Here is a 25,010-nt window from a genome sequence, read left to right on the forward strand (position 1 = left end):
TGATAACTCAACAGACAGTCTATAAGAGGGGGCGTCTTAACACCTACACGGAAACTTTTGAGTAACATTTAGAAAACAACACTTTTCTTTTGTGAAGTGGAACCGGAAGTATGGAGTTGCTTAGGAACCAGGTTGTGACCCCTGGCAGAGTTTTTGCTCAGCTGTGACTGAAGCTACAAAAACAAACTCGCGGACATAGTTTGTTTTTTGTCCGTCGAGCTTGCTGTTTATCATTGAATATGTCGAGCCGGGATCCTTTCCCTTCCCTAAAGTTTGAGAATGACCTAACTCTCAGCGGCCTTAGACCAAAACAGGTGAGTTCTTCCTCCATTAACCATTTGTCTGCCGGGTATTTGTGTAATCTATAAGCAGAAATATGCTTCAGAATAGACGAATAGAATAGATGATAACTATTTTGAAACAGAACGCAAAGCAGTAGAAAGCTGGCCAAAACAATATGAATTCCTGTTTTTCATGTTTTTGCAAGAACAAATGTAGCATAAGACTGAAGGAACTTTTTATGAGCACGCCTATAGGGGCCAATATTCTGCAGGGGGGGCTTACTGGCAGGGAAGATCTTTCTACAGGGTCCCTGGTGCTGAATGTCTTTCTCTCTATTGCTCTCAGATTAATTCAGTTGTAAAACAGTCCATCTATGCAGTAGATAGCCAAAGTCTACACACCTGTTAAATGCCAGGTTTTCTGATGTAAAAAAATGAGACCAAGATAAATCATGTCAGAACTTTTTCCACCTTTAATGTGACCGAATGTGACCAATGACATGAACAATTCAATTGAAAAAAAAAAATGAAATATACACACCCTCTTATAACTGGGGATGTGGCTGTGTTCAGAATTAACCAATCACATTCAAACTCATGACAAATAGTAGTCAGTATACACCTGTCATAATTTAAAGTGAATTTGATTAATTCAAATAAAGATCAGCTGTTCTAGGAGGATTTTCCTGACATTTTCCTGACATTTCCTCAATTGCATCTCACAGAGAGCTTCCAAAGCATCAGAGAGATCTCATTGTTGAAAGGTATCAGTCAGGAGAAGGGTACAAACATGTTCCAAGGCATTAGATATACCATGGATCACAGTGAAGACAGTCATCATCAAGTGGGGAAAATATGGCACAACAGTGACATTAGCAAGAACTGGACAAAAAAACAGAGTGTTGTAATAAAATCAAAAGGTGCTTCTAAAAAGTACGAGTTAAAGGTTGTGTACACTTATGCAACCACATTATTTAAAAAATATTTTTTTAGTCTTCCCCCTAAAATATTTCAATTATTTTTCAATTGAATTGTTCATGTTATAGGTCACATTAAAGTTGGAAAAAGTTCTGACATTATTTGGTCTCATTTTTTTTTACATCAGAAAACCTGGCATTTAAACAGGGGTGTGTAGACTTTTGCTATCCACTGTATGATGAGCAGTTAACCAACTTTACAAAATACAGCATCCATACATCTATTTAGCCTGTTAGTTACTGTATATTCAGTATTTAATATTATCAACTAATTACTAAAGAAGCAGTAGTCATAGTATTATATTGTATATTATATTATATTGTATTGTATTGTATTGTATATATTTTATATTTAAATTTTCGATATTTAAAAGAAGAGAGAAACAGCATCTTGTTTTTCCTGTATGTCTCATATATACAGTGAAAATTGACAATAAAAAACATTTGAATTGAAATGAATTGTCATAAACATACTTAAAGCAAAAAAATAATTGAAATGAAGCCATTTCAAATATAAAAATGTTGGATAAAAGAAGCCCACATTACACTAGCTGGGTCAAAACATAGGAAAAGGTCTCACAATTTGTAGTTCATGGTTGTCTGAGGAAATATTAAAAATAAACTTCAGGATTGAGAATAATTGAAGATGTCACATAATTGTGGTATTTTGAATGCCCCCTTTCTCTAATATTACACTTCTCGTGAATGATTGTTGGATTATAAAACCAATATCAGATTAGAACCATGCAACATGTAAACACTAATCTGAATTGAATTGGACACAGATGCATTTCAAGGCCAAACTGAAGTCACCAAAACTAGCTAACTGGTTCTCATTCAGTCAAGTATACTGAGCTTTGGAATTAGTATATAATGTTTAAATCTTAAGCAACACCCTCGTGCCACGATTGAGCTCAGTCATTGTGGGCCTAGTATTTTTTATTACACATGCAATTACTTGTGCAATCCAATTATATATATAATAATGTAATTAAAAGTCTACTAACTTACTAAAGTCAACATTGGTGATTAACATCAAATAACACTGAGCAGTATTAATCACGCAATGTAACGTGTGGAAACAGTTAATTATGCTTTCATTTCTTGGTGTCTTGTCTGGAATATTTAGTCCTTTTTTTTTATTGTGCAGAGGAGGACATATGAAAAACCGATTCACATTGCTCAAACAGAGGAGCCATGGAGTCGCCTTCATGATACAGCCACTTTAGCCAGCACCAGGCGGAGCGATATGTTTGATGACAGTCAGGTAACAATTAGGATGCATGATTTTGCATTCACTAATGAAACCAGGAAAACATTCCTGGATGAATTAAATGCAACACTTGTTTTTTAAACCTCAGGGTCAAATCGACAGCCTGGACTTCCAGCTCAAGTCTATGTATGATCATCACAAAGACCTCTTCTTGAAAAAGAATCAGCTGATGTACCAGAGGGAGACTTTCGCTGACGACCAGAAGTGGGTGTTTTCCAGACTGGCAGTAAAATGTCATTGTGCTAGCAGCAGCCCTGTGATGATTGTATCTCTTTTTTTAACAGAAAACAGGAAAAATTGATCCAGGACATGCTGAAAAAAGATCAAGAGAAAACCATTAGGATGTGGGTGGATCCACAAAGGTGCTCAATTTACAGCATCAAATGAAGAACAGGTGAGGTTTAGGTTTTTCATGATCCATGCAGCATATCACTATATGGAGAAATTTAATGAAACAAGCCTAGTGCTGATAATCCAGCCACAGACTGGTGGATAATAAGACTCATACACAAACCCACTTAGGCTACATTCACACTGCAAGGCTTGATGCTCAATTCCGATTTTTTGCTCAGATCCAATTTTTTGGTTTGCCTGTTCACATTAGCATCTATAATGTGACCTGTATCCGAGTCCAGAGTGAACTGTTTGTGGCTCCGGACTGCCCCGCATGCGCAAAAGAACAGTAACAATGACGTTACATGCAGCTGTTACACAAACGTAAACATGGAGGAAGTCAGCATTTTCACCTTTGTTACAAAGTTTTTGTGCAGTGGGAGCCGGAGAATGAATGACCAGGTGCGGAGGAGGTCAAGTATAAAGAAAAAGAGAGACAAATTGCTTGTTTCGGCTTTTTGCGGAGTTGTGGCTGCAAATACGATTGAAAGGTCTATGTGGATGCGGACACAGAGTCAGGAGTGGTGGGTCTGCGACGTTAATAGTTTCACAGAGGGCAACTTTCAATTACATCTGTCAGCGGTTCTCCCCAAGACTCCTTCGGCAGGACACTCCATTGACTTGCTCCAGCATTGCTGTCCTCCATTTTTGAAAGGCTACCGCTGTGCAGAATTGTGACGTATGTCGCTATGAAGTGACGTGAAAGTATCAAATGTGCATCAAATCCGCCTTGGCCGCTCACCCTGAGGTCGCATTGAAAAAACAGATCTGTGTCTGATTCAGGACCACAAATGGAAGTGGTCTAAATCTGATACGAAAAAATTAGATTTGGGCCAGATTTGAGTGTTCACACTGCCTCTAAAAAATCTGACCTGGTTATTTGACCCCAAAAAAATTTGGGCCACTTTTGCCTGCAGTGTGAACATAGCCTTAGGCCTGAAAATCTGGCCTCATGACTGGAGCAAGGTGTGTCGCAAATGTTAACAGAAGCCCCCTTTTTTTCTCAACAGGCATTTTCAAACATGGGCAACAGCAGGAAGAAAGATCCATTCGGTTAACATGAAGCTTTCTAAACTGCTGTCTCTACAACCTATACCAGAGCTCATGAATAAATTACTTCTTTCTCTGCATTCTTCTGCCACTTGTGTTCTTTTAAATGCTATACACAGAAAACTGATTACTGATTCATAGAAAGAAAAAAAAATTGTTAAACAAGAACCAAAACAGTCGTGAACACTAGAGAAAAGTGTGAATGGTGGAATGTCTGCATAAATATGTAAAAAAATATATATTTTTTTAATTCTAAGTAACTTTGCTAATACACAAAAACTCTGTAGAGAGTAATCCTGTGCAGATCACCCCAAAATATCATACACATATAAAACACAATTTCTCATGTAACATAAGGATTATCATGTTCTGGGCCTATTTTATTGCCTGCTCTAGTAACACTAAATTCAAGCAAAGTATATCAGGGATCAAATTTTGGGTGAGGATTATAAAATAATTTTAGCAAACATATTGAGAACAATAAAATCAGAATATTTTATTTAAATATACAATATAAACACAAGCATAAGAATGTTTCAATCAAAGTTCAAACATATTGTAGTCCATTGAAAGAGTTAACATGTTGCTGCAGAAAAAAACTGTTTAAATGACTGAACCGCAAATATGCTCCATGTAAGATTATTGTCTGTATTTATGTTGTTGAAACAAAATATTGAGCTTCTGAGAGACTCTTCCAGAAAAAAAGAAATTATTTAAAAAGTTTGTACAGCCTTTTCTCTCTAAAATAAACTAAACGTATCAACTAGATTATTAACAGATCTTTGAAGTTAACGAACAACACAAGTTTACCCGTTTTATATTTCTGACTCATTGACCCGGGATAAAATGGACTTCAGGCTGGACAGGCTGGTCTGGTGGATTCACTACTTGGCTTTTCTTTTGAGACAGCGCCTGATGAGAGCTTTCTCGTCCCATTGGCTGGGAGGAAGCATTTGGGAGCCGTTATGGACACAAAGAACGGTCATCTCATCGGCGTACTGAAGGTTCTGCAGGAGCTGAGGATAAACATGAACAAAGCTTGAGTTCAGGAAGCGCTCAGATACTCATGGATGCACAAACATAATCAAGCAGATCTACCATTTAAAGCTTGCAACAACCGTTTTTTTTGTTTTGTTTTGGGGACTTGTGGGCAGCAGACATGAGTTTCTTGAAGAAGCTAGTCAAGTGATTAAGTTAATAAAGGGAAATGTCAACAGTTTTAAAGAGATCCAGCACAAATGGAAAAACATTTGGGTTCATTTGAGATCTTAATCAATTTAAATCCAATAATTGCTGTCTTGAAAGTGTTTTATTTGTTTCCCTTTTTTTTTTTTACCTTTATTTTACCAGGTAAAAAATGTTTGAGAACCAGTTCTCATTTACAAACATGGCCTGGCCAAGAGGCGCCAACATGAACACATACACTCAAATAGACATATAAACATAAAATAGAACAAAAGTGAAGAAGTAACAAGCAATGTGCGCGAGGTATAAAAAAAAAAAAAATACATATAAATATATATATATATATATATATATAAGTATGCATGTAAGTAAAGTCAGAAGTGATCAGCAGGAGCAACAGTCATCTGTCGAAGGTTGTGAGAGGAGTCGTAGTTGAAAGTTTGAGGGTGTGTAAGTTATTCCAGTCGTTAGCTGCTGCAAAACGAAAGGATCCCTCAGATCTTACCATTCCTTTTATTGGTGTGAGCAGTGAGTATCAAGTGTGTCTCACACGCCAAAAATCTAGTTCTAATTTTTTCTGCAAGCCATGTAGATCTCTGCGAAAACAGACTGACAAATTGTACACTGAAGTCTGTATGGGTTTTGTACCTGCAATATTTATATTAGAGGATGAAGAATATAGCTTGTAAGCACTTTTTGGGAATGCTTTTCAAAGCAAAAGCCTGATCGGTTTATTTCTGTGGAGACACTCCCCTTCCTTACACACAATGCTTTTAATTTTTGTACACAACAACTGCACAACAACTTTCATTGGGGAAAAAAAGCAGTCATGAAATACATTTGCTGTAGGTAAGTTAACATCAGGTTACAGTGAGTAATTCCTCTTGTGCGATCTCCCCCTCTCTTTGCATCCATCCCTGTGCCCCTCTCTCTGCTCAGCTTGTGACTGTGTTGAGTGCCAATTTTTTAACAAGATTATTTCCTGATAAGACTTACACCTGTATAACAACCGAAAGCATTTCCTGATAGGAATAAAAACGTACATAAGGTTAGGAGAGATATACACCATGTTCCAAATTATTATGCAAGTTGCTTTTTTGTGAATATTCTAAAAATTATGTTAACAGTCGTTTTCAAATTTGTTAGGAAGTCAGATAGTGAATATATTTCTTCAACTGTGTGGTTAAAATGATGCTTTTCGGCTGTATTTTTAAATAAATGCAGAATCAGCAGAAATGACCGTGCTAAATTATTATGCAAGTTGGTGATAAGAGCATAAAACTTGTGAAAATTAATAACTAGGCACCATTTCAAATGTTCTGTTGATTGAAAATAATAATATTTACTACAACTGTATTCAAACTTCAACAAAAACAAGTTTTCTTTACATTTGTATACAAAATAAAACTGTTAATTTGAATACAGTTGTAGTAAATATTATTTTCAATCAATAGAACATCTAAAATGGTGCCCTGTTTTTAATTTTCACAAGTTAGATTCTGCATTTATTTAAAAACACAGCCAGAGTACTTTGAAAAGCATCATTTTAAACACACATTTGAAGAGATATATTCACTATCTGACTTCTTGACACATTTGAAAACGACTGTTAACATAGTTTTTAAAATATTCACAAAAATGTAACTTGCATAATAATTTGGAACACGGTGTAATTCAGCCTCTCCTGCCCCCTCCGTTCTCTCAATCAATAGACTGCAGTGTGTCTAGCCTTTAGGGTCGGACAGGTACTCTTGGTGACCCAACAGAGAGGTGTCAAACTTGCTGGAAACACAGCTTTAGTCTGTCTGTTTTGTCAGTCCTTGATGCAGGACATGTAGAGAGACTTTTCTATGATTATGAGACTCACACAGAATACACTACAGATGTTAACACACAAACTGACTACAATTTTGTATCCATTTAAAAGCACACTTAACAGGAACACACACTTACTTTGGGTGTTATTAAGAAGTACTGGGATGTTGTCTCTTTGCAAGCTGTGCGGACCACAATATCAAAGACTCTTCTCTCGTTTACAGGATCCATACCCTGCACAAAAGACAGAAATAGTCTCAGTCACATCAGCATTAGCAAGAAGGAGACAAAGACCTTTTAGATTAAACACTTGTAACCTTATAAGAGGGGCAAAAAAAACATCTAACACACACCACTGAGTCAAACTTAAACACTCACTTACATTTTTATACTTTTTTTTGTTGAACATAACACAAGAATATGAACTCTGGCTCCTTAAAAAGTGTGTGTATGCAGGTGTGTATGTGTTGGAACACTACCTGGTTGATCTCATCCACCACTCTGAAGGGGCAGCGGTTGAGCTCCTGCAGGGCCATCAGGTAGAGCATTGTGGAGACGCTGCGCTCTCCTCCGCTCTGATGGTGAGCTGTTAGCTCATGGAGCTGCGTGCTGCTGTGAAACTTCACACGAATTCTAATGCCATACTTATCATACTCCTCCTGTGGGGAAAGGCAGTGGTTATCTAATGGGATAGTAAAAAATGTTTCTCGCTCTGAAAAAAAGAAAGAAAGTCTATCAGGGCTTGTGAACATTGTTAAGACTTTTTTTGCCTGGGGGTTCAATGGGTTGATCAGGGTTCCCACTCTTTTCCAGAGATCATTTTCCAGGACATTTCCAGGACATTTTCATTGATGACCAAACTGGTATGACAGTCTAAATTTAGTTCCTAATTTAGTTCCTAAATAGTCTAATATGTTCCTCTCAGTGAAAGTCTACATTGAAAGACATGTAGTCTATAGCTATCAATGAAATCATCTCTTACATACTTAAAAATGATGGCAAATTGATAATAGAATAATGCAACCACAGATGTACAGCACTTCACTTTATTAGTGCAACCAAGTAACAATGATGGGCAAATCTCATCTCAGCTTTCTCTTTTCTCAAAAAATATAAAATGAGCTAAGAAAAAAACAAAAGAACCAGCAAAGGAATCTGGAAGCTGCCTTACTGAAATAATTAAATAATAATAATGATGATCAGAGGATCAGTGCTTTAGTGACCTAAATAGATCTGAATGACAAAAATGGCCACAAATGTTTCTCAACTCAACTCAAACTCAAAATATACCAGCTTAATCATGAAATTCATGATATTTATGATCAGCGATGTCTACAACGTGGAGTTTCTGTGCAGCTGTGTCGCTCTTTTTGTTCCGTTTGTTTTCACTATCGGGAGTTTGCACTCCTAAAAGCTAGACCAGGGGTTCTGAAACTTTTTGGAGCCAGGGACCCCTTAGAGGTGAGAAAATTGTCCATGGCCCCCTCATAATTGTAACACAGATTAAGCACATTAGTGGTGTGTCATGATCAAAAGCTGCGGCTCTGAGAGCCGATGCTTTATAGTGAATCAGAAGAGCCGGCTCGCTTCGAGAGAGAGCCGGCTCCCAGTTTTTTCCTTTCGCTGCTTAGCTCTCTCAGTGCTCAGCCCCAGCTCTGCTCACAGCAGAACTTTGTTTTGATTGGTCAGCATGGCGGCCATGCGGCCAATCATATGTGAGGATATAGGATACAGGTGATGGAGGGGAGGCTGTGTATCCTGGCTTCATCTGTTCCATCAGAGAGAGTCTTCTTGAAGACCGGGCAAATACTCACTGAGAGGAGAAATCGGATCAGCCCATCCAAGCTGGGGCATCTGATTTTTATCAATGCCCACCTGAGGACATTAATAATGTTTGCTTGAGTTTGGTTCTGGTTCTGTTTTCTCGAGTTTGGTTCTTGTTCTGTTTGCTTGAGTTGGTTCTATTTCTGTTTACCTGAGTTGGTTCTGGTTTTGGTTCAGTTTGCTTGAGTTCGGTTCTGATTCATTTCTGGTTCTGTTCTGGTATGGTTCTGGTTCGCTTCTGTTCTGGTACGATTCTGGTACGTTTCTGGTTCGGTTCAAGTTCTGGTTCAGTTCTGGTACGGTTCTGGTTCGGTTCTGGTATGGTTCTGGTTCGGTTCGGTTCCGATTCTGGTTCGGTTCTGGTTCGGTTCTGGTACGGTTCTGGTTCGTTTCTGGTATGGTTCGGTTCCGGTCCTGATTCGGTTCTGGTTCGGTTCTGGTTTGGTTCTGGTTTGGTTCTGGTTCAAGTCTGATTTGGTTCTGGTTCGGTTCTGGTACGGTTCGGTTCTGGTTCGGTTCTGGTTCGGGTCTGGTTCGGGTCTGGTTCGGTTCCGGTTAGCTTCTGGTTCAGTTCTGGTACCGTTCTGGTTCGGTTCTGGTTCGGTTCGGTTCTGGTTCGGTTCTGGTTCGGTTCTGGTTCGGTTCTGGTTCGATTCTGGTAGGTTCTGGTTCAGTTCTGATTCGGTTCTGGTTGAGTTTGATTCTGGTTCTATATGCTTAAGTTTAGTTCTGGTTCTAAACCTAACCCTAATCCTAACCCTAACCCTAATCCTAACCCTAACCCTAACCCTAAACCTAATCAGAACCCTAACCCTAACCCTAATCCTAATCATAATTATAACCCTAACCCTAATCCTAACCCTAACCCTAACCCTAATCCTAACCCTAACCCTAATCCTAACCCTAACCCTAACCCTAACCCTAATCCTAACCCTAACCCTAATCCTAACCCTAACCCTAATCCTAATCCTAACCCTAATCCTAATCATAATTATAACCCTAACCCTAACCCTAATCCTAACCCTAATCCTAATCCTAACCCTAACCCTAATCCTAACCCTAATCCTAACCCTAACCCTAATCCTAACCCTAATCCTAACCCTAACCCTAATCCTAACCCTAATCCTAAACCTAACCCTAATCCTAAACCTAACCCTAATCCTAACCCTAATCCTAAACCTAACCCTAATCCTAACCCTAACCCTAACCCTAACCCTAACCCTAATCCTAAACCTAAACCTAATCCTAACCCTAAACCTAACCCTTATCATAACCCTAACCCTAACCCTAATCATAACCCTAACCCTAAACCTTATCCTAATCCTAAACCTAATCCTAACCCTAACCCTAATCCTAACCCTAATCCTAACCCTAACCCTAATCACAATCCTAACCCTAATCATAATCCTAACCCTAATCCAAACCCTAACCCTAATCCTAACCCTAATCATAACCTTTAACCTAACCCTATCCCTAATCACAACCCTAACCCTAATCATAACCTTAACCCTAATCATAACCTTAACCCTATCCCTAATCCTAATCACAACCCTAACCCTAATCATAACCCTAGCCCTAATCACAACCCTCACTCTAATCACAACCCTAACCCTAATCACAACCCTAACCCAACTCCAATCACAACCCTAACTCTAATCATAATCCTAACCCTAACCCTAACCCTAATCCTAACCCTAACCCTAATCACAATCCTAACCCTAATCATAATCCTAACCCTAATCCAAACCCTAACCCTAATCCTAATCACAACCCTAACCCTAATCATAACCCTAGCCCTAATCACAACCCTAACCCTAATCATAACCTTAACCCTAATCATAACCTTAACCCTATCCCTAATCCTAATCACAACCCTAACCCTAATCATAACCCTAGCCCTAATCACAACCCTAACTCTAATCATAACCCTAACCCTAATCACAACCCTCACTCTAATCACAACCCTAACCCTAATCACAACCCTAACCCAACTCTAATCACAACCCTAACTCTAATCATAACCCTATCCCTAACCCTAACCCTAATCCTAATCCTATCCCTTATCACAACCCTAACTCTAATCATAACCCTATCCCTAACCCTAACCCTAATCCTAATCCTATCCCTTATCACAACCCTAACCCTAATCACAACCCTATCCCTAACCCTAATCAGAACCCAACCCTAATCACAACCCTAATATAAAAAATAACAAAAAAGACAAAAAAAATTATATAGTTTAAAAACGATAAAAGTGTCACTATGAGCTCTGACCACGATGACCGTAGACCACCACCGTACCGGCCCCGGCCGACTTGGGGCGGGGCACCTTGGGGGAAGGACCGTGCACCTCCTGCCCCCCCATTACGGGGGACAGGTTCGCTTCCCCTCACCTAACCCTAATCACAACCCAACCCTAACCCTTATCACAACCCTAACCCTAACTCTAATCACAACCCAACCCTAACCCTAATCACAACCCTAACCCTAATCACAACCCTAACCCTAACCCTCACCCTAATCATAACCCTAGGATTAGGGTGAGAATGATTTTGTAACAGAATAAATGCACACAATTGGGCAATTATAAGGCTTCTCATAAAAACACTGTACGTAAAAGGGTTTTCAACACACAAACCATTAGTTTTTGCAAAGTTAAGGTAAAATATACGGCTACAAAAGATCCTACATTAAGAGCCGTTCGGGAGTTGAAAGAGCCGGCTCTCTGAAAAGAGCCCAACTTCCAATCACTAAAGCCCATGCTTACTACCATTTGCACTCTTAGTTGCCCTTGGAACTATTTGTATTGTAAAACGTATCAATGTAAATACTTCAGACCTGTACCATAGTGATAAACAGATAACACTTCAATTTGAATCAAGTAAATACCACTTGTATACTTTAAAACAGAGGGTCATTTCATTCCTTGTGGACTCACCATGACAGCATTTATACTTTTCAAGTAATTGATCTTAAACACTTTCAGAAAATTAACAGTAACAAGACTTGCCTATCCCTTCTAGCCACCAAATGGTATCATAACAATGGTGTATGCTGTTTTGTAATGGCAGCACAATTTTATAATTTACTATGTATTCAAATTATTTCACGGACCCCCACGCTATGGTTCGCAGACCCCCAGGGGTCCCAGGACCCCACTTTGAGAACAACTGAGCTAGAGTACGGTAATTGAGCCAAATGTACTATAAAACATAAACAATATACCCCCGTTTTCTGTGAATGCATGATTATAAAGTGACGGAGAAAAGATGTGAAAAAAGTTGCGCAGTGTCGCTGTCTTTTCCAGCACAGCGTGCACTCAACTTTCAATGAATGGGGATGTGTTTTGTTAATAGGGTCAGGTTAAACGCAGCCATGTTGGAATAATTTTCCAGGACTATATGTGATTTTCCAGGACATTTGACTTTTCCTCCCATTTTCCAGGTGTTTTCCAGTACTGGAAAACTGGTCAACTGTTTTCCAGGTTTTCCAGGACGCGTGGGAACCCTGGTTGATTCTGAAATTACTCGGGATACACCGAAAATTCGGCCACTGAAAATTTTCGTCTGACAATGGCCCAGAAGTGCATTTTCTGTTTAGGCAGAAACACTTTTAACAAATGAACTAATTAATGAAGAAATCAATGAATCAATACATACATAAATAGGTATGTATGTGTGTCTATGTGTGTCAATTTTGTAATTGATTTATTCTTTAAAGCATTAATATTACTTGATGCTATTGCAATGCCCTGATTTTAGTGATTTTATTGCACAGTCATAGATGCAATGGTACTAATAATTAGCATAATAATTTATTTCGGTGTTTCGATTTTCGGCCTTGGTTTCCTCATTTTCGATTTTCGGTTTCGGCCAAGAATTTTCATTTTGGTGTATCCCTAGAAATTACAGTAACAAATATTGACGACAATGACTAATACTCATAACTTTACATTAGTTAACAGACAAATCCACTGAAGTCATCCTTATCCTTGAAAAGTCAGACAAGTTAAAAGTTTTTACCTCATTTTCTGAGTGTAGATCAACCTCTCCTGCACATTGCATCTGGCGGAAGAAATCACTGAACTTGGCATTAATCTGTTCTACCAGCTGCTTCAGTGGGTTCAGCCAACGCTCCTTTGCCTATCACACAAACAGAAAAAAAATCACAATATATAAATATACTAGGGATGGTCATGCTACATGTTGTACAAAATCACAAACTGAGACATTTACTCACTAAACAAACTGATACATGAATGAATGCAGGGATGCATTACGTACCTCTGCTATGTTCTGTCGATAGGCATTCAGGTTGTTGCTCTTTTCTTCCAGCTCTTTCTCTAGATTTTTAATCTCCTGCTCTCTTCTGTTGTACTCATCAACCACCTTAAATGCGAAGATATTACATGAGAAACATTTACACACAGAGGATATCATTTTTGGTCAAAAAAGACAGACAGACCGACACAGAGTAGAGCCTGAGCTTGAGCAGAAAGCCTTAAAATATTTCACTGCAGTGGACACAATGGCTTTTTTTGATGATAACTTGATTCTCATACAGTAAAGATGCCAAGACAGATCAGACCCTCTGCGGACCCTCATGAGCTCTTACACTTTCACTGAGGCCAGTGAAGCACTCAGCTCTGGAGTGCTCCTCGTTCAGCATGGCATCAATGTCATCCAGCGTGATAGGCAGCTTGCTGAAAGCCTGCGTTAACAAAAAAACAAAAACCATTAACATTTCAAACTAACTATATAATGTGTTTAAAAGCCCTACACAGAAGCAACTGGACTGCATGAGTAGAAGAACATGTTGCAAAATGTAGTCAACACTGACATTACGCAGGTCTTCAGGTAAAGACTCATCAGCTTGCATCCTGCAGATGGACTTGGCTCTCCTCAACAGGCCTTTGCATTGTTCCGTCAGCTGAACCTTCCTCTGCTCCAGACGGCTGCATTTTTGCTGCAAGAATCCTTACACAGTTAGCATTCAGCAGGACTAGATCATTTCCAAAAAGCAGATGTAAGAAAACAGTAGGTGTGAAACAATTACATCTGTGGTCTTGAGGTCCGAGGCTCCTTCTCTACAGTCGTTCTCCAATTTGGTCTTCTCAGCCATCAGTCCAACTGTTTCCAAAGCCAAGTACACCTTGTCCATGTTCAGCTGGGCTCTCAGCTGCGGACAAAGGAGACAAAAGAACAACAGTAAGAGATAGTAAGACTTCTGCAGACGGAAAATAGCCAGACAAAGATTGATGGCCTGATCTTCAACAAGGTATCAAGTTGTGCATAACACAGAACTGTCTCATAGCGAAATTAGCCATATTGGAAATGCAGAACTCAACCAGGCAGAGAGTGCCGTAAAGGGGCGGAGTTTGAGCCTCCTAGCCAACAGCTATGCGTTCCCACCAGGATTCATATTTGGGCAAAAACTCGTAATCTTAATATCTTCTGAACTGTCACGTTAGAAAAAAATCCCCCCCCCCGTACAGTGTGTGCCGATAGAGAAATTAGCTACGTAGAGCCAAGCCGTTTTTTGAACCAGGCTCTAAACATTTTTATTAATGCTGCAAAGATCAGCTTTTTTGAATTGGTGTCTATGTGGTTTGCTGTGTTTCTGCAGCCAGCCCCAAGCAGATTCTCAATGAATTGCAGTTTATAGCACTTCCGCATGGGCTTCATAGTTTGAGACCGGAGGTTGCCGCTTGGTTTAAAGAGACTTCACACAACTTCTTTGAGCCAACATTCTGCATCATTTAAACAGCAATGAAATGTTTGTGTATCTGTAATGCTCTATAAATCATTAAAACAGGACTGTATGAGGAAAAGTTAGCACTTTCATATCAAAACAAGAGAAAAGATGGGGTCTTATTTGTTCATACCTTCATTTGGGCCACAATCACCTTCACTATGTCCACCTTCTGGAAATTGACAGCTTCGATTTTGTCTTTAGTCTCCTCTTCAATTTTTTGCAGGTCAATAACATTGTTCTCCATCTGCCTAAGGCTAAACACAGAAAGATGGAGTTAGACAAATTCATGAATATGAAGTAACACATCTCTATTAAAACTCTCAACCAATCAAGCTTAGATACCCACATATTCAAAGGTACAGTCACACACATTGCAGTGCCTGTGGGCCACGCTGACTATTTAAGACAGACTTGCCTGTCCTGCTTGGTGCTGATTTTCTGTTCCAGCTGTCTCTTTTTGCCCTTAAGCTCAGACAGCCGCTTTTTCTCTGCCAACAACTCGTTGTCCTGGCGATCCAGTGCAGCAGCTTCCTTCTGAAGGGCCCCCATTCGCTCATTAATTTCCTTTATTCTTGACTCACAGTTCTGGCCACAGAAGGGGAAAACAGTTCAACTACAGCCACTACTCCAAAACAACGTCTCTCTAACACATCAGGATTTATCAAGGAAGAGCATCTTTATAGTGGTAACAGATAAGTACCTTCCTCTGCTGCTCCAGCTGCCGTTTCTCTTCAGCATCCACGGTGATGGAGAGGTACTGGGAAGGGTGCATTGCTGAGTTACTGGTGCTAATCTTGTTGGAGTAAAAGGACCTCTTCAATGTGTATCTTTCCTCTGTTGTATATAACACCCTGAGGTAGGGCTCCTCAATCACCTGGGAGAAGGAGAGTGGCGAAAGAATAGGGTCAATAAAGGTACCTTTTTAATAAAAACTTCACCCAGAATATTAAGTGAATCGCTAGACACCCTAAGCAGCTATATACATTCTCTGAACTTCAGCGCCCCCCTGGGAAATATGTGGAGAAAAAACAGCAGCTTTCAGAAACAACTTAGCAGACTTGTAAAAGAAGTCAAATCAAGTCAGACAGAAATATTGCGCATCATTGATCAAAACACAGCAACCAATTTGTTTTATCAAATATGGAATGACTTGAAGGGTATTACAGCAAAGAAATGAAATGATTAAAGAAGTTATTATTAACAAATTAATTAGTGGGAATACACAATTTCAATATTTTTATTTTTGATTTTATTCTGAAAACTTCTAAGAAGAGGAACATACCGTTTTAATCATGGATTTAGTTTGATCATTGCCTACAGGGACATCGTGCACTCTGTACTGCTGACAGAGGTAACTCATGACCTCATCAGGGGCGTCAAACATCTCCCGGAGGTAGGTGAAGAACCCAAAGCGCCTACAAAAATGTAATGATTGAACACATGTCTATACTGTATATATTCACTCAAACACATTTATTTAAAGAAACGTACACAGTATGTTTTCTTTGTCATTAAGCCTCAAGCTAAATTAAATTTGACTCACTTCAGAGACTCAATATTTCTGGATGGTTCGCGACTGGAGCATGACTCTTCAGGAGCAGAAATGGCATTCACCTTTAAGTTCATTTTGTCACGAACCTGAGTGTCAGGACAGATCAAAACACATTTTTTGGTATGAAAGGGTTAAAACTACTATCCACAAATAGTAGGATTTATTAAACTGTATTCAGGAAGTTTTTTCATGCTCCGGAAAAGAGTTTGCACAACAATCATCATTTTCTGCATCACCCTGACCTCAGCCATGAACCGCTCCATGTCGTCTTTCTTCTGGAAAACAAACGCCCGCAGGTCATGGAAAGCGATGTGGTTCTCCACGTACTTAGCAAAGCGGTGCTCTTTCACGTTGATCTGAGGATTGAGAAACAGGTTGGCAACAGGAACAAAAAGTATCAGAATCACAACGCTGGCTGCTGTCAAATCAACAGCCGTAGCTTCTAAGAGGAAGGTGTTGGGGATACATTTCTGGAAAATGTCATTTCCATGTTTTCAGTCTGCATCTAGAATACATGCACACTTTAATTTATGACATGAACAATATAGCACATTTTATAACTTGTTTATGACACAAGTAGCTGAAGACAGATATAAATGATTGTGGTGTTTTTTTATATTATAAAAAATATTTTCATGTGCTTGTATACAGCCTGAATCTAGGGGTGCAGTGGCAATAGTTGATGACAAATACATTGATGAACACTTGATGATAAAAACTTGTGTCTACATTTCAGTGTCTTATAATCTTGTGTTAGTATAAATGAGATGTTAATATAAAGTTTTGAGCTCCATGGGGTGGGGTTGAAGTATTCCCCACTTTGCTGACAGGGACTTACCACCAGCATCATTGGCTCATGGACCTTTCCACCAAACTGTCCTATGTTCTGTCTGAGCCACTGGAGGGCAGCGTGTGTGTCCCTGTGTCTGCCTCGCAGTTTCTCTTCTTTGGCATTCATCATGTTGTTCATGTCGTTGAGCTTTTTCTCCAGCGCTGAAAAAGGAAAAACAGAAATTCTTGATGAACAACATTCTGTATTCTGACTTTGAATAGTCTATTGTGTCTTCTTTGACTGACACTAGAAATATGTATTTGAGTTTGTGAGCAGCATCACGCTAATAATTTGATCTCTGTTGATGTAATCTGTTAGGTCGGTGGGAAAGTCTCACCTTTGGTCTCAGCACTGAGGTTGTCCTTCTCCCTACGCAGGTCAGACTTCTCTTCTTCAATCTTGGCTCTCTCAACCTGAATGCGCCTCAGCTCCGCGTTGACTTCATTGATCCGTGGTGTCACATCTGGTTGGTCAGTAATCTTGGCATGCTCTGCCTTCATGTCCTCAATGATCCGTCTGGTGTTGCTGATTCGCTTCTGGTGGTCTTCTTCTTCCATCTGCTTCAGTCTCTGGTTTTGTTTTATATCATCAATCTGTACATGAAAAAACAGAGCCATTTATCACCTGTTATGGGCAACACCCAGAAAAAATGAAATAGATTGTACTAAGTAGGTCTGTGATATTAAAATAAAACTGTACGAGCATCCTTATAGTAATTTGTTATCTTCTCCTCCTTGCTTGATACAAGACTTGGAGTGAATTATTGTTAAACCAGCTCAAATCTTGTTTTAAGGTCAAGAAAAATACAAGTCAAACTTTTCAAGTTGCTTCACATTGTTAAAAAAGGGTAAGATTTCAGCCTCTAATGTTGTGCCACTACTTATTAATACTGACTGTAATTATAAAATTCTTCTTCTGTTCAGATCACACTTGCAGAATCAGTCCCTTGTTTTATGTCATTACTCGAGACACATTTTTACAGAAACACTTTTATTGTGTGATTGTATTTAATTTTAACTCTGTTTTTAAGGGTCTGTTTTATAAGCTTGCATGCTTTTTAGTTTTTTTATTTCATTGCATTTTTTAATCGCTCCATTTTGCTTTGCACTTCTTCTTGTTTTTATTGCCCACTGTGAAGCACTTTGTTACCTGTATTGAAAAGTGCTATATAAATAAAGTATTATTATTATTTGTTATGACATAAGGAAGTATTATCAGGTTTTAGGTCTGTATAGATTATTCTTCAGTCTTCAAATTGTAAGTGCTGTCTCACCTCTTTGTGCTTCCGGTCCAGCTGATCTTGTTTCTGTTTGCACTTCAGAGAGGCTTCTTTGATGGCAGCCGTCTGAAAACAAACAAGCTAATAGTTACCTTCCTGAAAGGAAACAAACAAGACTATCAGAGACAGGAATGATTATTTCTTTGTAGTTATTCAACAGGTTTGTCATCTCTGCAGCAGGGTAGGTGCTGGTGATTAACAGAACACTGCAGAACTAGCCATTTAAAATACATATGAGCCCAAAGTGATCGCAAATTAGACATTAACGTAAACCAGGATGGGATTTTTTTCTAGAAAAGCTTATCCGTGTCTGTGCAAGATCAGAAAAGTTATAAGCTGGTTCATCCCCGGGGGGGGGGGGCAAAATCAACAAAACCTGAGAGTTCCTCATAGGTGCATTTCGACCAAGAGTTCCAGGGTTTTTTCCGGGGCATAATGCATGGATTCATATATTACGTACTTATTATTTATGTGAAATCCTAATGGATGCTCTAAACACCTTTCATAAAAGCATCAAGTGTGTTTATTGTGTTTAATAACTTATTCCCAGCTATCAGGGAGAGTTAACCCCTTGACTACTTGAACACACATCAATTACGAGTGCTAAATAGAGTAAAAATTAACACATTTCCATTAATAATTATATACATCTGTAAAAGAAGTAACATTATAACTCTTCTTTTAGCTGTCATACTTGTTGAGTGTAAAAACTTTCACCTTGGCCTTTATTTGTGCCTCAGTTGGCTTCAGCTGGTTGTCAATGTGCTGGATCTTCTTCAGCATAGGCGCCTGGGCCTGCCTCAGGGAAGAGAGCTGTTTTTTGGCCTCTTCTCGCTCTTTCTTTACGTCCTCAAGCTCCTTACGGGTGGTCTCATATTCCTGGTAACAGACATAAAGAGTCAGAGTTAACACGGGCTAAAGGATTCAGTTTCACTATGTCTGGCCGCATGCTGTGTTTATTTGTCCCCCGCTCTTGTACACACTGTTTCATTCCCCATCGCTTACCACCCATGGTTTCTTCTTCTCAAGCAACTCGATCATGTCAAGATGCCTCTTCTTTTCGTAGTACCGGTTCATATCATATTTGTTCCTCTCATTCCTTTGTCTGGCCTTCTCCAGGAAGCTAGACTTCTCCTTCACAATATTCTAAAGAGAATCAAGACACAGATAACGATGCAAATCCATAAATGGGTCTCAGGTTTGCAATGCTACCAAAATAGTGGCAAATGTCGCTTCAACTTGCATTTGCACTGAAAGATACCTTAAAGATACCTCAAGTAGTTCCTTAGAAGTGCAAATGTATTTAAACATTGTGTCATAAATCATCAGTCAGGCTTGAATTTGACTCTCACTAAAAACAAAGTAGCACAAGTCATTGTTTGTGACCAACTGTGGGCTCCACGTCCATATAACACAGGTAATATGTTTACCTCGAATTCTCGCTCTTTGTTTCGGAAATTTTTGAGCTCACAGTGGTACCCGTACATCTCCGGTGGTCCCACTGACTTCTCTGTTGCCTCGAGCAGCTCAACTTTGGACATCTTGGCAAACTCTCCGACTTTTTCCTATGAAGGCAAACAGACCATATAAACAGAGAAGAAGAAAACCGTGAGGACTTTCAAGACACATTACAATAACGCCTCCAAATCAATACATAAAAACATTGCTTGAATATTGAAGTCTAAGTTTTAAGAATGAGAATCATATTCACCTGTGAACTGAGTAAAAATTTAACTGCCTGGCCATTTCAGCGAGGGTCAGCAGCTTTATCTCTACTACTCTGTGTCTCTGAAGCCCTATATTGCAGTGATGGATACATACCTGAGGTAGAAACTGGCAGAGGTTGCCAACTTGAATCTGTAGAGCTTTGACCTCCTCTTCAACTGTTTTCTGGTTAGACACTTTTCCATTTAGCATCCACAGCGAATGGTTGTTCTCCACATGGATCTCCCTGTTAATCACTATATTACCATCCTTTTTGTACCTGGAATGATGACAGAGAGTAAAAACTAATTTAGTCTGACCCTAATCTTGCGTCAACAGGGTTAATATCTTATATACTCCGAAATTAATCTCATCTCGGAATAAATGCAACAACATTTTATTCCATTAATCCAATCGTTTGCTGTTCTAAAAGGTAACAGTGTTAATGCAAAGTATTTGACAAAACTTACAGTTCAAGCTCAATCGATCCTTTGGGACATCCTCGTTTCACGTAGATCCCAACCTGACAAAAAATACAAACAGCTATATTAAATCAGATATTTAAAGAAGAAAACTTTAAAATGCTCTCCATCACAACTGAAAGAGCTATTTCCTTTAATAAATGCATAATAGTTTGAGTGATGGACACTGATGCATTAATCTGAGACAAACCATCACATACAGTGTGAAAGGAGACAACAACATAGTCAAACATTATTTTCTACCAATATTTCTGCTGCTATTGGCTCTGCTCATCATTTTTATGTTGTTTCTGGACTTTTGCAAAGAAATCAAGGCCTCGTCAAGTTAATGGTTAATCTACCAATGACTGTGTTGCACCGCTGTTTACCTTGTCGCCCCTGCCCACGATAGCAGTCTTGCCAGCCAGACCAAGACAGATGGCGCACACAATACTAGACTTTCCAGTTCCATTGGCTCCGATAATCATGTTTAAACTGGGTCCAGGGTACACCACTGAGTGATCATAGGTCCTGTTAGAGCACAAGAGAGATGTATTATTTCTAAAAGTTTTAAATAGCAGAGTTAAGACACCTGTAAAAACATAATAACCTGTACCCACATTTCATGAATTAGAATTAGAGGACATAATGTATCATTATATCATAAGCCATAAAAAGATTGTTCAAGCTGTTACTTGACAAAATACAATTCAAGATCACATGTCTTACTTTCATGAACACATTACAATAAGATTGGTAAAATAGGTCATGTTGCTCTTGATGTAACAACGATAGCTGCAGAGGAGCTTATCCAGAACATGCAAATGAGAGTTTAAATAAGTGTTACTAAGACAAGAGCCTGTCTTGCTCCTTTTTGGTTCTTGAAGGCAGGGTGACTAAGTAATTAAAACACAGAAAATCATCCACAATTAAGACCTTGTTCAGCAGGTTGTTTCTAAATAAGCACACATTATGCAGATGAATCCTAGAGGAAAAACCTGTTTGGATCCTTAACCATTTCATGATACAGTAATTGTGGATGTTGCAGATTGTGGTGATGTTGTGTTTTACACGACTATACGGGTCTTTCTAACATTTAGTATTGTCTACCTAATGAAAAGGAAAGCTCCCCAGTCCAAGTGACATTGTTCTGGAAAGGATTTTTTTTTTTTTGAATTAACAGATTTTACAGGTTTTTCAATCTAAATTTTGATTTTTAAGGGAGCACTGCTTTATGACTGTTGCATCTATCAGCAATAGTTTAACCCTCCTGTTAAGTTCATTTCTTAGGGACAGCAATAATGTTCCTGGGTCAACTTGACACGGGGCATATTTAATGATCCAAAAGTGTCAGAACTCAAAAAAATCCCAGTAATTTTTTTTAAAATCTCATTATTAACTCCATTACTAACCATTTAAATCAATTTTTAGTCCGTTGGTGTTCTTTAACTCTCACAGATCATGGTTCAATGAGGATAACTCACTCGTTTTTTAAGAAAATTAATGTTAAAACTTTTTTTAGTGTAAATTGTAAAAACCTAAATATAAATAAAAAAGTTTTACATGACTCAGATTTTTGTTTTTTTTATTTTACAGTTTTAATCATAGTTTTTTTATGAAGTCATGTTGATAAATTAACACGCGACACCTCTTCTGTCACATGCTGCATGCAGATTTTGATGCCGTATTTAGCTGGCTTGGAAGGTATATATTGCCTAAAATGGAAGGAACCTCTGAATGCCTCTAGCCTTTCATCCACTGTGACATTAGGGCCTGGGTTATAGAGTAGTGGGAGTTGCTCTACCCACTTGTCCCTCACTGTTCCAATGGCTGCCAGCTTGTTTCTATTTGATCCCAGCTCCTGTAGTCAAATGGTAAAGTGTCCTTGGGCAAGGCATTTTCATTTTATATGTTATTTACGCTAATTAAGCCAAGCAGAAGAAGTTTCATAGCAATAAATACTTTTAACAATTTTTATTTTTTATTTTTGAACTTTATGAGTCAGTTTGACAACATAACAGGAGGTTTAAACAAGGCTTAACTGATGAAATAGCACCTGGATGTATCTGTTTTAAAGTTGAAGTCATAAAATTGCCCATCAGGGAGAGAAGACATGTAACCTTTAGTTCATGAGACTTGATTTAGTCTCCAAATCAGGAGTAGACTTAGCTTTGCCTTTCAAACATTTAACATTTAACTGGGAGCAGATATGACAGTTGAACCTGATATCTCGTACAGTCATACTGTAATCTGTTTTTACATGACAGCTATGAAGACATGGTCACAGCAGGTCTGAATCAGCCTGATTCGTCCTCACTGGTTACACATCATGTTTCTGGAGTTCTAATAAACTGAAACAGTGGAAGTTAACAACAGGGCAGTTTTAGCATGCTGTTAGCTTAGCCAGCTATCACCGGGGTTTGTAGTTCCGGCGTTCAGTTTTGGTTTGCAGCCGTTTGCCTGTCCTGCTGAAGGCAGCTCGTTGACTCGTTGAGCGGGTAACTTACAGGAAGTTTTTCATGGTGATGCGGAGTATGGAGCCCTCCACATATGAACCCTCTCCAACAGTACCCGACTGACTGCCTGAAGACTTGCTGCTATTAGTCTGTGAGCTGCTGCTTGCATGACTGAGCCGCTTTCTTTTGCCGGACTCAGCCATCGTGGAGGAGAGACAAAAACAAATCAAAGATAGAGAAGGATATTTGCACGCTCGCCCCTATGGCTCGCGCGCTTAGCAGAGGAGTTGCTAAAATCTGGTTGGAGGAACAAGGTCACGTGTATACACAAAGGATGACGTTTCTTTGGAGGCAGCAGTTATTATCGCGAGACTTGGCACGTGAATTCATAAAATGCCTCCAATCAAAGCCAGGTAATACCTGTATATTTTATACAGTCTATGGGTAATACCTATTGATAAGACTTGATTTGAAAAATTAAGAAATATTTTAAAAAATATATACTAGTAATAATAGTATAATAGTTTTAAAAAGTCTAGGGCTACCGCTGACTTAGTTTTTCTAGCCAAGTTTTTAGACCATCCATCTTTCTGGACAATTTTGGCTCTGCTACTGAGGGAACTTTCCCAAAGGATAAATAAAGTTCCTATCTATTTATCTGTCTGTCTATCTATCTATCTATCTATCTATCTATCTATCTATCTATCTATCTATCTATATCTGTCTGTCTGTCTGTCTGTCTGTCTGTCTGTCTGTCTATCTATCTGTCACTTTATACTGGACAATGACCACCACTGTGCTTTCTGTGTTTTAATAGTTATTTATTACTGCCTATTTATTTCAATTCAATATTTAAGCTGTAACATTTATTCAATATTATTATTGCAACATTTGCACCCTGCACTACCTTACTTACTGTTTTATTTATCTGTTCACTCCATTATACATATTTAGTTTAGTTTTAGTTTAACTCACATAGTCAGCTCTTTTCTAGTCTGTCCTCACGTTGTTTTTGTTTCATCTTGTTTTTATATTCTGTCTTTGTTGTCCGTGTACTGTCTGTCTGTCGTTTTATTTGCATTTGCACTGCTTTGCACCAGCCATGTGAGAAACGCAATTTTGTTCAGCTGTATAGAAGCTATCCAGATGAATAACAATAAAGTTTTACTTGAATTTCTAAGGGTTTTATTTTCACACCATACACTCAGTTAAACACTGGACACTGCACTTAAACTTTTCTGGGGTGACTGCTCCTAAAGTTTTGTTAAGTAGCCTAATCTTATATTATAAAGTTCCTAAAGTTCATCTTTGGATTAAGGCTGTCTTTTGTTTCTAACTCCTTCTAACCCACACTGCCTCAATAATATTCAGGTCTGGACTCTCTGGAGGTCAGTCCATGACTGTCAATGTTTTATTAGGCAAATTTTATCAGCCAAATGTATCAAATTTCCCTGCATGAGCAGTGTGCTTGTGTCAAATTCAGTCTGTATCCAGAAGGAATAAAATGATGACCTAAATACCACCTGTAATTTGTCATGGCATAACACTCTTTCCTACTGCTTTTCATTACAACTTTTATGAGCTTAATGATACAATATTTTAACATTTCACCATGTCTTGGCTTCTTCTTCTTCTTATTTATATAGTCTATGCTTCTACCCCACCACAATAACATTCCTGATCAAGCATCTTCTGACCGTAAAAGGTTCAAGTTGGCCTCACAGTGAAGCTGTCTGAGTAGTCTTTATTGTACTTATTCTGATCTCTCAAAGCTCTGAGACACTTCTCTACAGATGTTTAACTTTTAATTGACCTCAACTCCAGTTCTTGTCCTTGACCTCGCCTGATACTTCAAATTTTTGTATAACAGCTTTAATACCACATATCTAAATTATATTATGTCTGTCAAATTCTGTAGTCTTTGGCATTTTGAATCAGATGATGTGATTAAAAGCTGTTTTAATATCCTTTATAGCTTGCATTGGTACAATTGTCACACCAAAATACTTGTCACTTTATCCTATGGAAGCTTTTGTTTTCTTCAAGTTTTTTTTATTTATTGGGCATACACCCTGTATTGTCTTATTGTACTATGATACATAGACTGAGAAATAAATACAAGGGTATGGTCATAATAGTTTTTCTACAAAAAATGTAATGGTGTGTAAAGACTT

General features: G+C 38.6%; 2 protein-coding genes across 2 annotated transcripts; one reads left to right on the top strand and one right to left on the bottom strand.

Moving 5' to 3' along the window:
• Positions 1-105: 105 nt before the first annotated feature.
• On the top strand, positions 106-4,054 carry c11h1orf194 (chromosome 11 C1orf194 homolog). The gene is made up of 5 exons (XM_034695550.1): positions 106-314; positions 2,409-2,525; positions 2,620-2,735; positions 2,816-2,925; positions 3,935-4,054. The coding sequence occupies exons 1-4, from the start codon at positions 240-242 to the stop codon at positions 2,916-2,918; spliced, it is 411 nt and encodes a 136-aa protein (XP_034551441.1). The 5' UTR covers positions 106-239; the 3' UTR covers positions 2,919-2,925; positions 3,935-4,054.
• Positions 4,055-4,445: 391 nt separating this feature from the next.
• On the bottom strand, positions 4,446-23,161 carry smc5 (structural maintenance of chromosomes 5). Its single transcript, XM_034695551.1, has 24 exons — positions 22,888-23,161; positions 20,770-20,911; positions 20,390-20,442; positions 20,037-20,199; positions 19,646-19,780; positions 19,221-19,361; positions 18,933-19,094; positions 18,210-18,281; positions 17,274-17,529; positions 16,943-17,097; positions 16,347-16,460; positions 16,096-16,190; positions 15,835-15,967; positions 15,253-15,426; positions 14,968-15,137; positions 14,683-14,806; positions 13,854-13,976; positions 13,638-13,763; positions 13,413-13,508; positions 13,082-13,186; positions 12,821-12,940; positions 7,454-7,633; positions 7,113-7,208; positions 4,446-4,990 (listed from the first exon to the last, which is right to left on the bottom strand). The coding sequence occupies exons 1-24, from the start codon at positions 23,037-23,039 to the stop codon at positions 4,859-4,861; spliced, it is 3,219 nt and encodes a 1,072-aa protein (XP_034551442.1). The 5' UTR covers positions 23,040-23,161; the 3' UTR covers positions 4,446-4,858.
• Positions 23,162-25,010: the final 1,849 nt, after the last annotated feature.

This window comes from Notolabrus celidotus, chromosome 11 (assembly GCF_009762535.1).
Source record: "Notolabrus celidotus isolate fNotCel1 chromosome 11, fNotCel1.pri, whole genome shotgun sequence".
NCBI lineage: Eukaryota > Metazoa > Chordata > Actinopteri > Labriformes > Labridae > Notolabrus > Notolabrus celidotus.

What these genes read in the sequence shown, in the direction of transcription:
- smc5 (XM_034695551.1), bottom strand. Translation starts at nt 23,039, where the DNA reads ATGGCTGAGTCCGGCAAAAGAAAGCGGCTCAGTCATGCAAGCAGCAGC. An exon ending in TGATTGTGGCCCAAATGAAG is followed by an intron (nt 13,977 to 14,682) that starts GTATGAACAAAT and finishes CTTTGTCCGCAG; the next exon opens with CTGAGAGCCCAGCTGAACAT. An exon ending in TGGTGGATGAGATCAACCAG is followed by an intron (nt 7,209 to 7,453) that starts GTAGTGTTCCAA and finishes TCTTTTGTGCAG; the next exon opens with GGTATGGATCCTGTAAACGA.
- c11h1orf194 (XM_034695550.1), top strand. Translation starts at nt 240, where the DNA reads ATGTCGAGCCGGGATCCTTTCCCTTCCCTAAAGTTTGAGAATGACCTA. An exon ending in ATATGTTTGATGACAGTCAG is followed by an intron (nt 2,526 to 2,619) that starts GTAACAATTAGG and finishes TTTAAACCTCAG; the next exon opens with GGTCAAATCGACAGCCTGGA. An exon ending in ACTTTCGCTGACGACCAGAA is followed by an intron (nt 2,736 to 2,815) that starts GTGGGTGTTTTC and finishes TTTTTTTAACAG; the next exon opens with AAAACAGGAAAAATTGATCC.